The 21,420-nt window shown below is 34.8% G+C and overlaps 2 protein-coding genes across 2 annotated transcripts in view; both read right to left on the bottom strand.

The window, feature by feature from the left end:
* The window catches only part of UNC13C (unc-13 homolog C), a 120,647-nt gene extending 107,349 nt beyond the window's left edge, over positions 1-13,298 (bottom strand). Inside the window, exon 1 of the mRNA XM_088062958.1 lies at positions 10,203-13,298. Coding sequence (XP_087919084.1) covers positions 10,203-13,170 — 2,968 coding nt within the window. The 5' untranslated portion in view covers positions 13,171-13,298. The remainder of the gene's footprint in view (positions 1-10,202) is intronic.
* LOC148183026 (uncharacterized) overlaps positions 13,151-21,420 on the bottom strand; it is a 56,299-nt gene continuing 48,029 nt past the window's right edge. The window contains exon 13 of the mRNA XM_088063261.1: positions 13,151-13,420. Within this exon, the coding sequence (XP_087919387.1) occupies positions 13,331-13,420 (90 nt within the window). The 3' untranslated portion in view covers positions 13,151-13,330. The remainder of the gene's footprint in view (positions 13,421-21,420) is intronic.

The raw sequence follows: 21,420 nt of genomic DNA, 5'->3' as shown, positions 1-21,420 counted from the left end.
TGATGAAGAGTAGAGTGGTCATCTATCTACATACTACTGAAAATTATTTTTACTAATGTCAAATATTGAAGGCAAAAGGAAAATGCATACAAGCCCTTTTTAAGGCTGTCAATTACATTTAATTAGATAACTAAGAAGGAAATTAGACAAAATTAGTCTAAGTTTACTTTAATAAGTTTCAGGTATTAAAAAGCTATATAATACTCAGCATAGCCACTAAATCTTGGCTTCTGTTGAAAGTGGTTTACATATTGGGATGGCTGGGGAGTGAAGTGAGAGGGCCTTGTCATTTTTCAGTACCCTCAAATAAGCCCCCTGGTTATTTTATATCCACCTATCATTTCAAATGTAGGCTAAGTAAAATTTCCAACAAGTGTTTATTAATGCTGCATAATTACTATTCAAACTTGGTATGAAAATTAACAGATCTTTAACAAGTTTAACTTTACATTGTTATAAACTGTTTTCAGATTGTCATGGTCCAAGTTTATTCAATTAGCAATGTCGCCATCTGTAACTTCTCACATGAAAGAGAAATTAATCATACAAGACAACCAGTTCTATACCCAAATTTCTGAGGAAAAAAAACCAAACAATCATAAAGGATGCTGAAAAGGCAGAGTCTTCCAGCAGGAAAGGTATATTAGCAGTGAGGATATGGAAGTTAAGAAAGACCTTTGCTTTTTGTACCTTGTGACACCATCAGAAGTGCACAACTGGATCTATCAGTCAGCAGAGATATTTCTATCAGAGAGGTTCAGGTGATTCTGTTCCCCAGTTGTAAACCTCCTTCAAAAGTCCTGTGCCATTATTTCATTTCTGCACTTTTCAGAGAGCAGAACATTGTCCCAATACACTCCTCTTCCTTTAATGACTGCAAAAATTCAGTTCTCCACTCCCTGCCATAACACAATAACTGCTACAAAGTTCTAAAAATCTGAACTGTTAGGAAACCCTAGGATCAAAATTAGTCAAAACATTGATTTACCACTCTTGTGTGCATTATTCCACAACACCAAGAAGGAAAAAGAATTAAAGTTCATTATTCTCTCAAAAGTACCATTTCGATATTTAATTCTGCAAAAGGGCTGCAAGAATGTCAAACTGACTGATAATTACATTGTTTCTGGAAGCAAAGCCTTCAGACAAAATACTTGCTGAAATTAGATAACAATACAGCTGTTCCATGAAAACAACATGTGTAAAGTACCCATAGTCAGAAGTAGTTTGAGGTCTGAGGTGGACAATTTTAATTAGCATGTACTGCCAAGAAAGGGAAATAACAGATGAAAACCTGGTTTGAATACAAGCAGGACATTAAAGAAGTGGATTGGCCAAAACAATGACACAAATTAAGCCATGCTAAAATAATAAATGCTGCAGCCAGAAGCTACTATTGCCACTACAGAACAGAACATTACACTCTGTAAGCCCAGAGGATGTTGTATTGCTGAAGCTTATTCTAGGGAAATAGTGTATAACGCTTGAAAGATAATATTAAAGCTAGCACATCACAAGAGATGAGTGATGCCTGTCTGACAAAGAGAAGGTCAAACTTGAATAAAGCTTGGTTGACAGGAGAAATAGAAGAATCGCTGCTAGCACTTTACTAGCAGTGATGTAGAAAAATTACTAGCGGATACATGGAGAGTCAAAACAGGAGGTCAGTTTGGTGAAGATGAAAACTGCATTTGTGTCTCTATTAATAAAGTGGTCTGCAAATCTGAAACAAAAAGATAAGCTTTAAAAACACCTCTGGTGTTTAGAAATTGAGTCCCATTAGACTTCTAATGGCTTTGTTTTCTATAGTTTTCCAACAGCTAGTAGACACTTCTACCGAATTTTAGAACTTATCTCAAAAACAGTAATTTATAGACTGTCAAGAGAACTATTTGCAGGATGTGGTGAGCTCAAAAAACTACCATTCTCTTGAAGACTGTGATCTCTTGACAATCTCTGGCTTGTTGGGGTGATGGTGGGAAGTAAAAGTCAGCATGCATTTTATACTCTCTTCTGACCCCAGAAAGCATTAAAATGATAAGGCATACATTATCCAAAATGGATGAAAAGGTGTATTTTATCTCCCTCAATACATATGATAACAGTACATGCAACCAAGTAATTAATTATTTGCTACAAAAACAAACACATGATTGATTATTGTAACTTTTCCTGCATCCACACTGCCTTGGGGTGTCCCTCCACCAGGACACACAGCTAATGATGTCACAAAGTGACAAACTGGGAAGACAACCATTTGCTTCAAAGGTGTACCCCCATTGTGAAATAAAAAGCTCTTGTTGGCACACCCATAAGTCATATAAATCTACTACTGTTAAAGAGCAAGAATAACATGTACAGCTAGTTTCAGGAACAAAGCATCAGAACCTATTGTCTGGGCAACAGTCACATATTTCACAGGGTTTGATATTCACAGCTGCTGTTGGCATAAAGTTGTTTCTTCTCCTGTGGAGCTGCTTCCACTTCTGAGGTAAGGTTTAGGAACTACCTAAAATAGTCTCAAAGACTTTAAAACATTATCTTTAACCCCCATACTAGAAGGCTAAAAAATTTAGATAATCCAAACTAATTTCAAGACTTACAGTAGTGAAAAAATAAAGGAGTCATTGTGTAATCACATACAAAATAAATAAAAATAAACAAAAACTTAAAATAAATAAAAATAAAAAATGACATCAAGCTAATCACTTACTGAGATAAGACAAAGATATATGATTTATATTGATAAGAAACTAGCTTAAAAGATACAAGAGAAGAAAAATATTTGAAATAATATGATTAGCATTAAAATATTAAAAAATATTATTTTCTGTTATTTTTTATTGTATAGATAAAATCAAAATCAAATTACAGTTTGTTTTGGTTCTGCTTGAAATAATAAGTTGGAATAATTATGTCTAAACACCAAAGAGAGACACAGATGCTAAGAGCTATAGAATGGTACACTGGAATTCAAAGAATGACTTTTGGTACTATTGTAATTTTTCAGCTTCATAGGACATGCATAAATCCTTCTGAATTCCTCAATCCCTTTTTATAGTTAGTTGAAAAAGGCATATCTCCTTGTCCTCTACTTTCATGATTTTTTAGAAAAAGAACTTTTCATCCAACATGCCTTTAAAAGTTCCTAAGGAAAATTCCACTACTTTATGTTTGCAGTACTCTCCTTGCCTTATGGATGCAGAAGAGCATCAGCTCCATCCTGTTTGTGTTAAATGAAATAGGAAGAGCTACAGGAAAAGATTAAAAAGTGCTTTAGTTTATGCTCATCCATTTTATAAGTATTCCTCTCTCCCAGTTTATTTTTACATTCAATAATAGTACATCCATCACACCTGTCTGTCCTTATTCCATCTTGATATATATGCAGCTGAAGGACAAGAATTACTTTGGTGAGGCTGCAGCTGCACTGGTGATACCCAGAGCCATACACAGTTTATGGGTCTGTGACAGCATTGACAAATCACTTGCTGCTGCTCCAGTAATCTACTCCAGGAAAGCTACTCAAGTGTCAGTCAGCAGATTGCTCTTTGCCACTACTTAGTTAGTGAAAACAGATTACAATATTTTCTGTGGTATTCTTTTCTAGCTAACTTGTATCCTTGTATCTTTAGCACACCGTGTTCTTTGTCATAGCATCCAAGACATTTTTAAATGGCTCTGTCAGCCACACAACCATAAGTCTTGATTTTCAGATTTACTAAAACTTGCAAGCTATCTTAAGAATACTCTCAGCTCCTCAAGGAAGCAATCCACATGGTTAACAAAGTTCTATCAGTAACAAGAAGAACTTTGTATCAGCAACAACTGGAGATGTTTCAGTTATTTCCTTCTATTTAGAGTTCCTAAGAGACAACTGTCTAGGTGTTGCACTGATCACCTGGAAAATGTGCACAAGGAAATAGTCTGGTACCTGTCCTATGGAAGTAGTCAGAATTTCCCTTTGACAACCAAACAGAGAATCTCTTACACACTCTTGAAATATTCCTCTTCACCAGTACACCAGAGGAAGACTTGAGCCTATTTATGAATTCATGCTTTCCAAGTCATTACATTTTTTAAATGCATGTCTAGATAATTTTTCAGCCTGATGTTTTAACAAGGTTCCTTTTATCCCAAAGCTGCATTCAAAAAATTATGCAGTGCTATTTCTATTTCTAAAACACAATGATACAAAGAAAATGCTTAAATATTTTGGAAATAAAAATAAAAAATATTTTTTAATCTTGATGGTACAATATTTTGTTTATTTTTTTCAGCAAAACCATTATTAGAATCCCTTGAAAATGGCATTCATGATCAGCTTTCCTCTTAGCTCTTGCAACTTTGAATCTGTTTAAGCTCAAAAAGAGCAGAGAAACTGCAGGCATATTTATCAATCTACATTAATTTTAAGGACAGTGAAAATAGTTAAATGGCCTCCTGTTTTCATAAGGAGTAGAGTAGCAGAGGCATTCTCCATTTACAGAGGAAACTAGAGTTTTAACAAACCACTTTTTTTTTTTTAAAAACAGAAGTCATTCTCTAAACAAGAAATTTAGTGTGGTCTGCTTTGTTGTTTTTTTTTTTTTGTCTACCTATTTTTATTAAACAGTGAAAACACAGATTTCTGCTAAACCTTATTGACTAAGGATGTTAGGAGGTTTGTGTTTTTTCTGTGGTTTTGGTTTCTTTTCTGTTTGTTTGTTTTTCTGTTTTGTTGTTGTTTGGTTGGGTTTTTGGTTTTGTTTGAGGTTTTTTTTTGGTTTGTTTGCCTGGTTGGTTTATATATTTTTTATGCTTAAGGAATAGCTGCAGCTATTCCATCTGATACATGTAGATGGTAGAATTTTTTTAATCTGAGACTGTTACACAAATGTTGTTGTGACACACATTTCCCTGATGTAAAGCACACTGATTTAGCAGGAGTTAGTATACTAAATTAAACTGTTGCTCTTCAATCTATGTGTTTACTATCCTGTTTACAAAGAGACCCAGTATTATAATCTAAAATTTTCTGATAAGAACAAATGCTGTAACTACAGAATTGAAACATAATAAGTCAGAAGAACATTATCATCTTTCCTGGAACATATATTAAACAGGTTTTTAAATAGTTCTTCCAGTCACTTAACTAGTGGAAAAAATATACAGATTGAATGTGTAACAAGCAACTGATACAGAGCATCCTTTCATGATGCCCCAACTTTACAGTAGGTGGTGAATATAATTACTTGCTTTTTCTTCACAGACAAGAAGATGGATGTATCATCTTTATGACTAACTGATTAGATTTCCTGCCATAATTTTTCAAAAGCAACCTTTCTACAAATCTATTAATCTCAAACTGGAAAGACTGTCATTTTCTGTTTTAAGTCTCTGATATTACTTCTCTCCATCAAAGGACAGAAGAGAAATAGGAAGGGATGTGTATAAATACTTATGCCTGACTCCAGTTAAACCAGTAGCAAGAAAATAATGCATACACTCTCCTGTGCATGAAACAAGCATATGAAGCTGAGTCGAATCAATATACCTTGGTTCATCAGCACCATCCTGATTGAATTCACTGAGTGGTTAATAATTCTTTAGAACACTGTTTAACCTCCTGGAATATTAGTGGAAGATTTTGCAAGTGCACTCATACACATGTGAAAAAGGAATTGTGGCTAACCAGTATGGGGGCAGGAAGAGCTTATTTATCACTTTCTATCCACATCATCTGAAAATTTATTTTGTGTCCTCTCATCCTGTACAACTACAACTTCTTATTACACCACCTCCCTGTCCTCCTCCAAAAAAAAGAGTTAAAGACACAGGGGAGAACTCTTTGGAATCTACCTTTTTACATTATTTATGTATGAAGAGAAGAGAAATAGATTAATCACCTTCTGTTGGAAAGTATTCTGTCCCCAAATCCATCTCTTTATAGATGATATATTAGGTGAATATATATTTATTTTCCTTAAACATTTCAGATTAACTATATCAGCCACATGGAATTCACAATCAGTCCTTATATTGATGAAGTAATTTGTCACTCTTATGAAAAAAACCCAAACAAACCATAAATAAATGAGATTTGGGAAAAACAAAAAAAACCTGTTATCACTAAATACTGTGGCTCCAATGTTTTGAAACAGAACAAAAAATCTTGGGGCTTGTTCCTGCTGCTACCTTTTATTAACTATGAGTGCTTATGTCTGGACTATTCTTTTCCAATGATGCATAATTCTGTTCTTCAGACAGACACTACAAAGTGAAATACAAATATCCTTCCTATAAAACAACAGAAACACTTCCCTCCGCTGTTAAAGAGGCAAATCCAGTCCCTGTTCCCTGTCCTCTTGAGTTGTCACTCCACCTATGTGGAATTAGATGAGTTCACCCATCTTGACATCATAAACAATCTACATCTTATTCTGTGTCTGAAAATTCAGACCAAAGGCATTTTAAAATCGGAAAGATTTTTAAAATCTGACATATCAAATCATGACCAAGATCTTCAACAACTGAATCAAGAAGATACTGCTCACAAATTACCATTCATAGAAGAGCCTATGTTATCACTGAAAGCAACAGAGAAGAGTGCATGCAACTCTGGAATCTTTTCCAGAGGACAGAAAATCATGGCTATGCTAAGGCACCTGTAAAAGGTAAGATAGGGACAGAATGAAAGAAGCCACTAGGGGAAAAGAAAGCTAGAAAATAACAAATGAGGACTAGAACAATGGATAAAAGTGCTCTCAATTACAGTTAAAGGAACAAACAACTTGGCAGCATTTCTTTGTTTATCAAGCCATCAATCCCTTCATTAATACATATGCATCCATGCAATGCCTTTATACCCTTACAGAACTTTAAATCAGAGGATTACTCATGTGCTGCTCATGCTGCCTCTCATTTGTATAACCTAGTCCTTCCAGTATGCCTCCAAAAACATTTTTTAATAAATAATACATAAGCAATCAGCCTTGAGTGTATTTTATACTCCAGCTAGTGACAGAGAATAGGACTATATTATTTGACTCTTGTGCACTAGCAAATTATTTATGCACCAAAGATTTATTGACCTTACCTTATGCCTTACTAGAATGAAAATCATATAATTCTAAACCCTTCTTCTGTATTAAATTGGAGAGCTAACACTACTGTATTATACAGCTCTATCTCTGCTTGGACAGATTGTTTAACAACTCCTGCTTACATGGAAGGATGAAACAATTCATTGAAGAATAGGTTATGTTTTAGTTATAGAATGAAGATTAATTCAAAGAACTTGTTCTCTTTCTAGTACTTTTCCATCTAAAAGTAAGAAATAGGAAGTTGACTGTGAATCAGTTCCAGGGGTAAGAGAGTAAAAAAATTTAAAAAATGTTCATAAAAGTCATGTAAACCCTAGAGAATAACTATTAGTCACTTCTCTAAAAAAGTTATTATCACTCCTGCAAATATTAAAATGAAGATTGAATACCTTAAACTACTATTTGCTTAAATGATAAACTAAATGTTCTCTGGACATGCCTGATTACACACATAAAGAAGAGAAGGCAGGCTGTCAAAAACGAGAAGTTACAAAATATGGTTTGGGAGTTTTGAAGAACTCCTTTAAGAACTGATTTACAAGGTGTTTTTTCCAAGACTATGTGCCATTCAAGTAATAAACAGAAATTGAAGGTGTTTTGCTCTAGCAGCCAAATTGACATTAAGAAGACATCCTTCTTCAAAAGCTGCATGCAAAGTATTCAAAAATGCATTTCCTTATCACAGAACAGCTGAGGCCTTGTCCAAGAACCCTGCTCAAATCAGGGCACCCAGAGCAGGTTGCCCAGGACCATGTCCAGAGGGATTTTGACTATCTCCAAGGACAGATGTCCCACCTGTGGATTTCATTATCTGTGAATAGACTGCCTATTATATCCAATATCCAGCTCACTGAGAGTAAGCTGAAAGTAAAATAAAGAAGGATTTGCTTCAATAGTACTACCTGTCACTCAGCAGAAATAGCTTTCAGGTAATATATTTTTGAGTAGACTACTCCAGCTAAAAATATATATTTTGCAAATTTTAAATTCTGAAGAATTGTTAGGTGTTCTGCAGACATTAAAATAAGAATATTGTATTCATTCATTAGATAAAAAAACATGAAAAACTATGGGTATTGCTAATGGGTATTGCTAGGTGTGTTACAGGACCTGAAGATCTGTTTGTAACAAACCAGTTGGTGACTGCTGAAGCAGAATCCCTGACTGAAACATGTATGCTATTCCTTGATGGCATGGAAAACGCAGTACGAAGAGGAAACAGAACTGCTACTCAAGAGTGAATGCACCTTCAGAATAAGCTGAGAAATAGTGTGTTGTAACAGCTCATTTGTAAATTCCCCTTAATGTCCTGATGTATTCCCTTTTTCCTTTATTTTCCTTCTCTTTTATAATAGTCTATATTATTTCATTTTTGGAAACACAAGTGGAGGTCCTAGCATGACATCTGGTAACAATGCAGACACTTTGCCACATAGGCTACACCCAAGAACACATTTTCATAAACTGGTCTTGCTGTCAGATGGATTCTCTGTAAATATAAGAATATAAGAAATGTTTCAGCTATTCAGAAGAAGAAATGTCAATAGATGAAGAGAATGAAAGCAGTCTTTCATCTGCTGGGTTAAAAGAAGAACATACATTTGAAAGGATTGAATGGGATGTACCAAAGTTAGTCCGCATTTTCTAATAACCTGTTATCTACCACTGTACACAGATGCACAGACTTTAAATAGTAGAATCAATTTGGGTTTCAAAATTTGGGGTCTTTCTTGTGTGCTTTTTTTAATTAAGTCCTCCGACCATTATATTCCTATTGTACAATGACTAGGTAAAATGAATGTGGTTCCCTTCTCCCATGCCTCAAAAAATCAGGAAAGTGTCATAAAAATCCTAAGTTATTGATAGTTGTTACTGCATGCACACACCACCTGGTATCTAACAGAGTACTGTAGAAAAACACCTGCAAAATACAGCTATACAATCCAGTGTCATTTTTTAAATATAAAATAGACCTTAAAGTAAACACTACTAATATCAATATTTAAATTCTTTTGTAACTGACTTTCAAGATGACTATATATTTACTGTAAAAGTAGCTGTTCATGTACAAAAGAAACACCATAGCAGTTCAAGCTCATTATTATTGAATAAAATCTTTGGTTAAAGGCACAGTTTTTCATCTTTAAAATGAACGTATCAGATGATAATTTTTCCAAGGCAGATAAAGGAAAGATTCAGTCAAGGTGACAATTACCATCTGGCTTGCTGCAGTTATTATGATGCTCCCAATTAAATGTACATGCAATATTATAACAAATGTTATTAGAATTACAGTTAATTTTTATATTGAATATCACTGTATTTGTATATTACTTTGTCTATTACTAGTAATTATTTTGCATATTATTTAAGTTGTATATAGATGACTGTCTGCTTTGAAGTCTGATAATACAAAAATAAAAATAATGAAAAAATCAGTGCCAAACTCTCCTGTGAATTTAGTTCCTTACTAAAGGAACTTCTTCATACATGTATGATACCATTTACACTCTTTCTTCCACACCCTTCTCATCCCATTTTGGGGACTGACTACTTCTCTGAGAGCTTGTTGGGAGTACAAATAAGGACAGAATCCAAGTAAGAACAGACATAAAATCAGTTTAGACTTTCACTCTTGTAAGTACATTTCCAGTCATGGGTTGCACAGAAGGTAGAGAACACTGCCCATTAGGATGAATGAACCAACCAGGTCTTAAAAACCGTTGAAGAAAGCAAGAGTGTAGTATCTGAACACTCTGTATTACTCTTATAGATACATTTATAAAACTAGGAGAAAACCAAGTACAGTGTACTATTTAGTTCTTTTTTTTTAAGACTTAGATCTTGTGAAATTTAATTTTGAAATTATGGAAATTCAAAGAAACACATGAAGCATGTCTGACTAAACATATTCAGAAAACTTTTTCAATACAAAGTTGTGAAATTTAATCTTTTTGACTTCTACAGAAGTATTCCACCCTCTAAACAAAACCAGACATAAGCAGAATTTTTGCTGCTGAATTCAATGTGTGCAAGAAAATGTACCATACAAAAATCAATATCCAACTCTAATGAGAACAATATTTTATTTAAAAGACAGTATTAAAAAACTATTACCTCCAGCAAGGATCTTCTCCTCCAAATCACTCATTTGTTTCTTGTATGCTTTTAAAGCAGCTTCCTTAAATGAGGGTCGTATTCTTTTCTTCTTTGGAATTTCAGTAACTTCAGTAATCATCTCTGGAACATTCTGATTTTCATCCTCCCTTATTTCTACTTCAGGAGCCATGTCACCTTCAACTTCCAATATATCTTCACTGATCACACTGTCAAACTGTGCGTCATATTGTTCCTCTGGTAGCATTTCATATGGAGTTTCATACAAAGACTGGTCCAATTCAAACTCTTGGACCTGCTCACTAGTTTCACTACTATTAGTTCTATTTTCTAGTTTAGCAAGGACTTGTTCCATTACTTCTACATAGTCTGTTTCATTCTCACCAGATGGCTCAATTAATTCTTCCTCATACTCTGCTTTGTAGCAATAAGGCTCAGCATAAACATCAGAATCAAGTGTTGTACTTGATTCATTTGCAGTAGACTGAGATAATGTTCTAAACCTTCCCATAAAAGAGGATCCGCTGTCTTCATACCCGCTTAAACTTTGTGTACTTTTATTCCAGACTACTTCTAAAGCGGACTTAGCACGCTGAAGTGTAGATCCAAATTTAGGAAAGCTGAAAGTCTTATCAGAAAGGTCTATGCTTAATCTGCTGTGCCATGATTTAGGGGCGGTTTCCTCTGAGTCATCACTTGGTAGTTCACTTTGACTTCGGTACATCATAGGCAATCTGTTTTGATTCTGATAAGAGGAGATAGAATTTGTTTCCTGATAATCATCATATTGACCAGTCCACTGACTTTGTGTTTCGCTGTCAAGGCCTGGACACGATGGTGAAGTACCATCTAGAGTGAAATCATAGCTTTCAGTATCATACTGGAGGTCAGAACTTTGACCCTTTCCAAAATCTGTCTGTTGATCTGAAGGGCTGCTCATGTCATACACAAAAACTTCCTGCGTGGATGAGTCTAGGCCCAAATCTGCCCCTTGTTCCAACTGATTCCAGTTTTTCCATGGGGAGAGATCATCCTGTAAAGAATGCTGACTATCATCATAATGGTTTATGTCTCCAGATACACAGATTATTCCATTGCTTACTCCACTACCTTCTATGTTCCCTGCTTCATTTTGCTCTGGATACTGTTGCATGTCTTGGGCAAAAGTCTGCTCCTGGGAACTGCCATACCAGTTTAGAGAATCATCTTGCTTTCGCTGCCAAAGTTCTCGATCAGAGGAAGACAGCAATGAACCGCCATTTGTTCTGCTGAAATACTGGCTTTCTGAAAAATCCTCAGAGTAAGACTGACACAATTTTGAGAAGTCTGATTCTGAACGGCTAAGCTTTGGTGTTGCAAAGTCATTCTGTAAATGCCATAAAGGAGTCACATCTGAATAATAAGTCTTTGATTGTTTTTCCATAGTGTCAAATTCTGGTGACTGATTGTCATAACTTCTTCTGTGTGAAAAGGTGCTATTGTCAGTAGTTCTGTCAAGGTCTTCAGTGTTTGGGGACTCTGTAGTCCCTTTTGTAGTGCTTGTTTTTATCTGAAGTGCTGATTTAGATATTTTTGCATAACTGTTCTTATTTATATCTGATTCCAAGTCTTTATCACTGTCAGGTGACTCCCAGTCATGCATTTTAGATTTTGTCTCCACAGTTAAAAGTTTCATATCCATGCTTTCATATGTCTGAGAAGAAGGCAGTCCTCTTTCTTTTTTATCTTTTATTTCATGGGAAAATATATCTGTGGAAATTCCAATACCGGTTCCCTTAAGTTTATAAGACTTTTTTAAAATCAGATCTCTCTGTTGTGATGACTCAAAGTAAACAAGAATGGGTCTTGGCTTTGCATTTGGACAGTCTCTTTGCTGCCCAAGCCTTTGGGCAAACTCAATTTTAATAATGCTTTGTGCCTCTGAGAATCCCATTTTTTCCATTAATATTTTGTAAACTATGCTTTCAGCTTTTTCAAGCCGCTCTTCAGGCACATTTAGAAACCTAAGACTTGCTTTGTTTCCTGGATGGCCTATCTGCTTAATGTAGTCATGTATGTCCCGTGTTTCTCTTCTGGACTGCACAAATCCAGTTCGCAATTGTTCAATTTCATTTTGCACAACTTCTACACTACTAGAAATTTCATCAATTGATTGTTTCAGAGCATTAACATGCCCTCTTAATTCAGAGAGTTCTGTTTCAATTTGACTTATTCCCTGAAGCTCTTTAAAGATCATTTCCATAACATCGTGGGTTTGGCTAATACAACCTGTCGAACTAAAGCCAGGTTCAAGGGTATTTGATTTCTGGTGACGGCCAGTTCTGTCCAGAGATTTACTTCTTAATCCCCATGTTTTCCTCCAAGAACTTAGCTCTGAGTCTGATGAGACACATTCTTGGCTCTTTTTCCACTTCCTTAGTTTTCGTAGGGCTCCCAGCTTCAGCGTGTGTAAAGTGCGTTCTCCATCCGAACTCCCATCAGAGGCCGCGAGGCTGCTCAAGCTTTTCCTGTTGCGTCTCACAGGCATTGTGTGGGATAAGTATTCGTTTTTCTTGCTATTAGTTTTTACTTCACTTAATGACTCAGAACATGAGCTATCATTTGAAGACAGGTCTTGAACTAAATCATCATTATTAGTGTTTGCTACAAAAATATGTCTTTGCAGTCCATTGGCAATAGCAACTCTGTAACTGAATGTTGGAGAAAGTGAAAATTCTCTATTGCTTTCCTCTTCTTCAGTTGACAAGTTGCGAGCAGATGGGCACTTGGCAATCTTTTTAACGGTGCTTTTTAAAGTATTTGAAAATTTTGGATTTTTTGTTTGTCCAATCTGAGTTAAGTCTTGTTCCTTTTTGCTCTGACAACTCTCTTTCCTTTTTGTACTGTTTCCCAATTTCTTTGTAAACATTCCTTTGCAAATCTTATATAGATAAGATGAGATCAGGCTCTTGAAGAGGGCAGAAACCATGGAGTGTAATTTATTTTAAGCTGTTTCCACAAAATACAATTTTTGATCCAGAGAAGTATTTGTATCTCCAAAAGGATCATTGGCAAATGTTTCAATGGAGACTACAGCCATAAAAACTACTGATGCTCTGGAATAATGCGACAGAAAAATAAAAAAATAATCATGCATCTGCTTGTTCAAAACAAAATCCTGAAGAGGTTTTGTATGTCTTGCAAAATCTCACTCTGCTGCACATGGCTTCTTGAAGTGTCTAAAAAGGAGGGAACGACATTACAATGGCTGCCAAACGAACTTGTAATTCAGTATTACTGATGACTTTTAAACTAGAATATAATGAAAACACAGATGATTCCCCATAATTGTCTGAATAAATTTTTTCATGAATAATTGAAGTTGAAAACAGTTGTAAGCAATATTGTTAACACCAATTAATAAGTTATACTTATTTCCAGGCTTCTTCATCCAGTTTAATTCTCTGACTTTAACAGAGATATTCAGTTTAAATGCTCTCTGCTTTCTTTCAGAGTACTGACATTTCAGTTTAGTTCCATATGATATATGGCAGTGATCAAAAATACTGATGGGTAACAAATGGTAACCAGCTAGTAAAACAGAAGTACAAAGCTTTCTCTTGCTTTGTCTTTTGGAGCAAGGTAGGATTCAGGTACAAGTGAGTATTGTATTAATGAAATGCTGTTCTATCTTGAGATTGAATTATGTACATGACTATGGTTTGTGAAAGAGTTGCTTTGACTTTAACATGCTGTGATAAGCCAGGACTCAAAAGTGGGCTTATCTTCTTAGTTTCTCTTTAAGAAATAAAAAGAAAATAACTCATAGACCATAACAGAAAGTAATGACAACTAATGGAAATTCTCATACAGGTTATTAAATCTGACATTTTTCAGATAACAGAAAAATCCCCTCCAAACCTACATAAAACATGGTTTACAAGTTGCAGGACATAAACTGGTGCCATAACAACAGGAAAACTATTTGATCTAAAAGAAGTCTAAAAAGCTTCCATGAGGTATCTGGAAGCTTCTATTCCATAAAACAAAAGCTTGTATTCCATAGAAATGTAGTCAAAACATTTTAAACATGTCAACGTATTCTTCTGTATTGCATATTATTCACCTCCCAGTTTCATAGCTGTGGAATAAAAACAAGGTAACCAGCTCTGAAAAATCCATCAAAGAAGTTCTTAAAATGGTTGTTTTGGTTTCTAAAGCAGCTAAAAATTCTTTGGCAGAATAAGAAGTCTGTTTAGATACAGGGTATATAAAAGGTTAAAGATTGCTCTCTGGTGTCAAGAGGAGTAAAGAATATGAACTGTCCTTGTCTGCAAACATCCTGGCATTTTATGTAACACCATGGTCCACTGACACAACTCAAGATCTGGTCTTTGCATTGCATAATTTTCCTTCATTGACCTTACTATAATACTCTATGTATTTATTCATTACATAAATATACACTGTGTAATGGTAAATAATATTCACTAACCTCTGATAAATACTGCAGCAGCAAAATGCACTGTACTGCATAGAGCACAGGCAAAGCTGTTAAAAGCCTAGTTGGATTCTGCAATCCTGGAACAGGATGTAAACAGACTTATTTATTTTCTAGTTATAAAAGAAGTGGGATGTAGGGTGAGCAGAACAACAGAAAGCATTCTTCACTCTTCCCAAAGTGGCTATTTATTATTTTAGAAAAAGGTGAAATATCTGTGGGACATGAATCACATTTTTAACACACATCAGCATAGTCCTTGCCACTTCTTTTTGTTACAGGCTCATGCTTAAAGTATCAAGAGTGAATTAAGAGCAAGCAATATTTGGAGGCAAGAGAATGCTCAATGAGACTGCATGCAATTTTCAAGGAATGCAAATGACATCTCTCAGAATATTGAGAAGTTTTCACTAGAGCCAAGGCTGCCTTGTTTTCACATATTATTAGTAGAGAAAGGAACCATCTTGGGACACTTTTCAATGTTAAAAGCATGTTTCTGGATGTAGAAACACTTGTTAACCATTCAGCTCTTACACTGAATGTTTGTAACCATTTATTGAACAAGATTTGAAGTGTGATTGCCTACCTCCTCTGCCCACATAGCCACAGATTTTTAAATGCCCTCTTATATAAACTTCATTTAGATGACTTGGACATTCTTCAAATGACTTCAAATCAAGAATGTATAAACAAGCCAGAAGGCTTGTTTCCTGTCTCAGTCTAAAAAGAATCAAGAAATAATGAAGTTATCACTGGAATTTGGAACATTTCCATTCACTTTAAATAAGGTTTAATGCTTCTCTGTAGAAGAATGTTTATTTCATAGCAAGGCATGTACGTACGTATATGTGTATGTGTCTGTGTGTTTTATCTAGTGTCTAACCAATGCTTTTTATTAGAGATAACTGAAAGTGTTACAAATAGCTGAAAATTCAGCACTTAATTTATATAAACCCTGTTTCTGACAACACAGTAGAGAATTAAAAGCTGTACTGTTAGAAACACAGGGAGATCTGCTAAATGGAGCAGATTTATGTTCTCTCATGCGAGTTCTATTCCATCTCAGCTGTATTAGTCATATGATCTGTTAATCAGTTTACAGCCTACCATGGCTGTCAAACACTCATTTTCTCCAGTAGTATGTCTACACATGGAATCAAATTTGAGTCATTACAGGTCTCATCCATTTCTTTCTGTAAAGATTTGTATAGGTTGCTCTTAACATTTTAAATCAATGTAAGGTTAAAACTCCCTAAGATAAGGAACAGTCTTTCAAGAACCACATAGAACTAAGTCAATTTGAATGAGCTGCAAGTTGTCATTTGGAGAGCTTCTTGTTTCATCCAGGTCTGCCAATAAACAATTATGATCTCATTTTTTAAAATCTCACTTTGCTTGTTTATTGAACGAAAACAATTTCTGTGATGAGGTTCAACATGACTGGGTTAACCCATTCTAAGCATAAGGAAAGATGTTGAAATGTTACAGCAGTGAAGTATGGACTTTATGCTAGATAGTAACAGAGAAGGAAACTGGAAAGTATTATGGATTGTGAAACTAGAACAAAAAATAAATTCTTAATAGGGTCCTTTTATAAAAGACAAACACTTCCAGCAACTTTTGACCCATAGGAAGTCTGAAAATAGTTTTATTGATAAACTTGATGGTGAGCAGATAATGTGGACCAGTTCCAAGCATATCCAACTGGATTTGTTGATAACAAAGCATTGTCAAAATAAAAATGTCAGTTGGAAGCATAATTTATAAAGGATCTGATTCTAAGTCTAAAACTAATGTGTCAGGTAGAAGCGGGGAGGAGTGGGCTGAGTTAAAAATGATCCATTTTTAAATAATGCAAACAGAGTATTTTAGTTACATACCGGAACACCAGACCCCCATTTCAAAAAAGTATTTTAACAAATTCAACCCTTAATTTTTATCAAAAAAGAAAAGTGAATCATCTTAAAAATGTAATTTCAGTATTTAAATAGAATAGCTAGATCACTGCTCAGCTTCTGTTCAGACTCTAGTAAATGAAGCTACAGAGCAGCAGCTCACTCCGGTAAGAGGTAGCTTTTTGGATGCAGACTGTCCTCCTATAAAGCAAGAAGGAGGCAGAACCATAGCCTTACTTAACCTTCACACTATTAATCAGCTACAAGGGGTCTGTGTGTATTTAAAGGGGGCAGGCAAGAAAATGAGACTGAAGTACAGCTTCTCTCTGTAAAATATCTTATGAGAGCTCATGTTCACAACACCAGGATGGTAGGGGGAACCAAAACAAATCCAAGAGGTCTTAATCTGCAGCAGTACCACTCTATTACTGCCAAAGACTCCATTAGAGTCTATAGACAAACATATTTTTGTGATATGCAAAATACTCCACAGAAGTTAATTAATCAAACATAACAAAAAAAATTTATAAACAGTTTACCCTCCATCTGTAGAAACTGAGGCTAAGAGAGGTTTTCTTACCATCAGAAACACAAGGAATCAACAACAGAATTCAGATATATAGATTTATTAATTTTGGTCTCTTATGAGTCTTATGCTTGCCTGGGAATAAGATTATCTTGACATAAGTGCACTTGCCCTCAGCTCAGGTCTGCTGGGTGAAACCTATGATCCCTTCCTTTTGACAAGTGATACAGTGTACACTTCACACTGCTTCATTAATTTACTGTAACAGGAGCGTTATACTGACAATCATCTCAGATGACCTAATTCAGAAGAACTTCATTTAGAGCACTTATCTGCTCCTTTATATTCTTCCTAAATTCTCCTTGTAGTCTTAACTACTGACATTTTTCATCTGTGTAATTTGTGAGTCTCTTAAGGTAAAATGAAACTTAACACTGCATACGCTATGTGGATGACCTGCCTGAAGACCCTGGCAAAGGCAGGGATGAGACCAATGAAGAGACCTGCTTTCTCTTGGTTAACTACTCTTGATTCCAAGAATTCCTTAGGTTTTCACAGCAGGAGACTTTTGCCCTATCCTTTCAGCCCCTCCAACATTCACATAAAACCATGGAGTGCTATCAGAACTCTCACCCTTTGGCTAGGAAGCTGTTCCTATTCTTCAAAATTGTTTGGGAAGTTTACTATATCTGCTTATTTACCTGGTGATATCTCTTTTATTTATGGATATCTAACCACCCTCAGAACATGTTGCCTTCTCTATTTCTAAGAATGTAAAAAGTAAAACTAACCACCAAACTGCTGATTCAAACCCCAGTCTTAAGAGCCTACAATCTGCTTATTTTTTAACCCACAAGGCCTACCGCTGTCCTGGGGAGGTTGCACACATATTCATGTGGTACACTACAGAATCCAATCTAAAAATTTAACAGTCATATTGCAAGACTAGTCATTCATAGCTGTTACGTATCTCTTCCATCAGCATACAACTTAACACAGTTTAAGGAAAACAGATGGAAGCAGCACATGCTTAAACTTGACTGGTTCATTGTGATTTTGAACATCTAAACCAAAAATCACATCTAGAAGTTAGTGCATTAGTGAATTAACTCAGTAGTCAAACAGTTGCAATTAAGTGACTTTGTAATGTGTAGAAGCACACTGTCTTTGAATTAGCTTAGAAGAAAATGTAAATTTCTAGCAAGCTAACAAAGTCATCTTCACTGCTTCCTCACTACTATGACCACTATTGAAAAAAGAGAGGATTTTTTTGTTCAGTAGATGGTTGTTTTTTTTGTAATTGCTGTTGAAGACAGACAAATTGAAGAAAACCCCGCTATTTTACAATAAGTTGCAGAATTACCATTTTGAGTTACACTATTCTCTACACCTTTGTATTTGTAATATTTACATTTTTCTCTGTGAAGTTTTGTTAAGGCAACTGATGCAATTGAGACAATTTCACCAAATAGCTCATTTCTATTTAAATGCAGACTTCAAAAAGGAATGGAAAACAAGGGGAGGGAGAAGTTATTTGCTGACAGATGGACATTACTGTATTGCTAAGTCAGTACCAAACATATTAGCTTAGTTAGACTATTACCTGCTTGCTATTATGTCAGATTGCCATAAATAAAAAGCTACTGTATAATAATCAAAACCTATTTAGTGCCTATTAAAAACAAAGTATCAACATATATTTTGACTTAATCTCAGTTCCGTCCTTAGTTTTACCTGTGTTTTAATAGAGGATATTTAAAACATTACACCCTGGGAACCCAAGTGATTTAATTTACATTGAAGCATAACATATATGCAGAGCATATATTTACATATATTTACAGTATACTAAGTATATTCAAAGTTTCTTTTAATACTAAAATTTCAAAAATTTCAACAATTTTCAGGATAGCAATTCTGTCAGAAAATATAATTAAAGAAACCAACCAAAAAAACCCTCAATTTTCTCCCAGGTAAGAATTTTAATCCTCCAACTGTACTGGCCTGAGCCTTGGAATGGGCTGAATTCACTGCCTGAATTAGATCTTACTTGGACAGAGTTTACCATGAACTCTGTGACCATGTGTGCATTACATCACTCTACAGCTTTGATTTTTTTTTTCCTTTCTTTAAGGTTTGGGGACATTTTTTTTAACTACTTACAAAAATTCCCAGTGAAATATTTACAGTAAGAGAACAACTTTATATGGGCAAAGTAAGCCCTCTGGATTCCACTCCTCTGCACACAGAGATCTTACATATTTTCTAAAATATGGTAAACTAATAGAGACATTAAACTTTCAGAACATGAAGTTATGAAAAGGAAAGTTTTTGATGGAGTGGTCTTTCATTTGATAAATGGTAGCAAGTGATATTTGCATCAAACATCTGTGATACTTGCATTTGAAAAATACCACTAGCACAAATGACTACAAGTACTGTTGACAACAACATACACTAGGATGGGTAGTTACACGCAGATAGAAACCATGCTTAACACTGAAATGACATTCATTGATAAGGATGGTAGATATTAAACATGTTTCTAGATTTGCTGCAAAAACTTTATTAAAAAAAGCCCCTCTGCTGTCTTTGCTTCAATGTACTGACAATCGTGATGCTCAGATTTGTACCTGAAAGCAAGAACCTCTGCTACCAACCTAAGTAAATGACACAAATGAGAAAAACAAAACCAGTGTAACAACCTTCTTAGGTGCCAAAGAATTTTTATGCTTCAGAGCTATAATGATCTCACAAGGAAAAAGCTATTATACTACATTTTTCCTGGATTTTCACAACACTACAGTTAAAGGAAAACTTGGAAATTTCAGTTCCCATTGATGCTCTAGTGAATTGGGAGATATTCTGAGCTATGAGTATTCTCCTACTGTGCAAGACTCTGGAATCCCAGTATTTTACCTGAGATTTCCTAAGTGTTTTCACAGCAATATAAAGTCATTATGGTAATGTGCTGACATCACTGCAGGATCAAGCAAATGGTATAGTGACAGAAAACCTTTATACAACTCTCAAAGTAGTGTATATCCCCCTGAAAGAACAGTCATTTATCTTGCATCATGGCTTTTTTCTTTGTGATGACAGCTAATCTTAATTCATAATCATCATTTCTATTATTATATCCCTTACAAAAAGAATTTGTGATGAATGAAACATGCTTTAAACCTTAAATTCTACTTTTCATTCTTAGTGCTTTTAGATTTAACAGTATTCTCTCACTGCTTTTCTCACTATGTTGATTTAGATGCTAAGACTTAGCACTGACTTTCAGAACATTTGTATGAGTCAAGTAACCTTACATTTTCAATTGTCAGATCATAGTTGTGTATTACACTAAAGAAAAGCATCTATTTTATATAATCACCAACAGGAAGCAAGTATAAATCACCAATGTGAAAAATAGCTACAACTTTACAGACAGTTTATTTTCACATCAGAAAGCAATTGATATTACACCAAAGAATGATTTTAAGGCATAAGACTTTCTGTCAGCCAGGGGTTAACAACAGTATTAAGATGCTGGAACTAATATGAAAACCTTTTGGATCAACATGTTATTAAAACAAAAAAATCTTACTTCTAACTAGGCTGGATTAAAATTAGAAATGCAACAGAATATTTTAAGATATTTCAAGATTAATGAACAATCAAATAAGCTTTAAGTGTTTTCATGCATTTTTACTAGGCATTATAAGACAACTATCTATGTCCTTAGTTTAAGGGCACATAGCTTTGTGTTCTATTTCACTTACTACATGTTAGCTGAAAGAAAATATTAATAAGAAAGTGCAAAAGGAGTCAGGTGACTAAAGAAAGGTGAGGGGTAAATAATACAGTCATATTTTTTTATCTGCATAATTCTTCCTCTTAAAGCAAAATGAACCATCTATCTCATAGTAAGAAATTAGTTTCAGTTACTATTGGCCTCTGAAATTGCAGAAGAAAACACACTAATGTTATCTTCTTGAGCCTAAAATGATGAGCAAAAATGTATTAAATAGTTAAGGTGGCTTTTTAGGTTGTGGCTTGGAGGAGGTACATAATAGGGGGTATTCTAAGACAGACTTAGCTGTGGAACAGAATCAAGCATGTAGTCTAAGCAAGCTGCCTCTTCAAAAGAAAGCTGCAGGGTGTTCATCTTAGAGATTAATCAAGACCCAGAAATACATAAGCATCCGTAAAGCTCAATTTATTACTAATCCTGTCACAAATTAGGAGAAAAGTACTCATACAAACAAGGAAAATACACTATATTTTCACCATGTATTCATATAATTAGTTTGCTTATATTTTTATATC

Source organism: Pseudopodoces humilis, chromosome 16, assembly GCF_049639895.1.
Source record: "Pseudopodoces humilis isolate 2021_Gansu_Grassland_sample_001 chromosome 16, ASM4963989v1, whole genome shotgun sequence".
In the NCBI taxonomy this organism is placed as follows: Eukaryota; Metazoa; Chordata; class Aves; order Passeriformes; family Paridae; genus Pseudopodoces; species Pseudopodoces humilis.
Note: the sequence above shows the minus strand (reverse complement) of the source record. Positions and strands in the feature narration are given on the sequence as shown.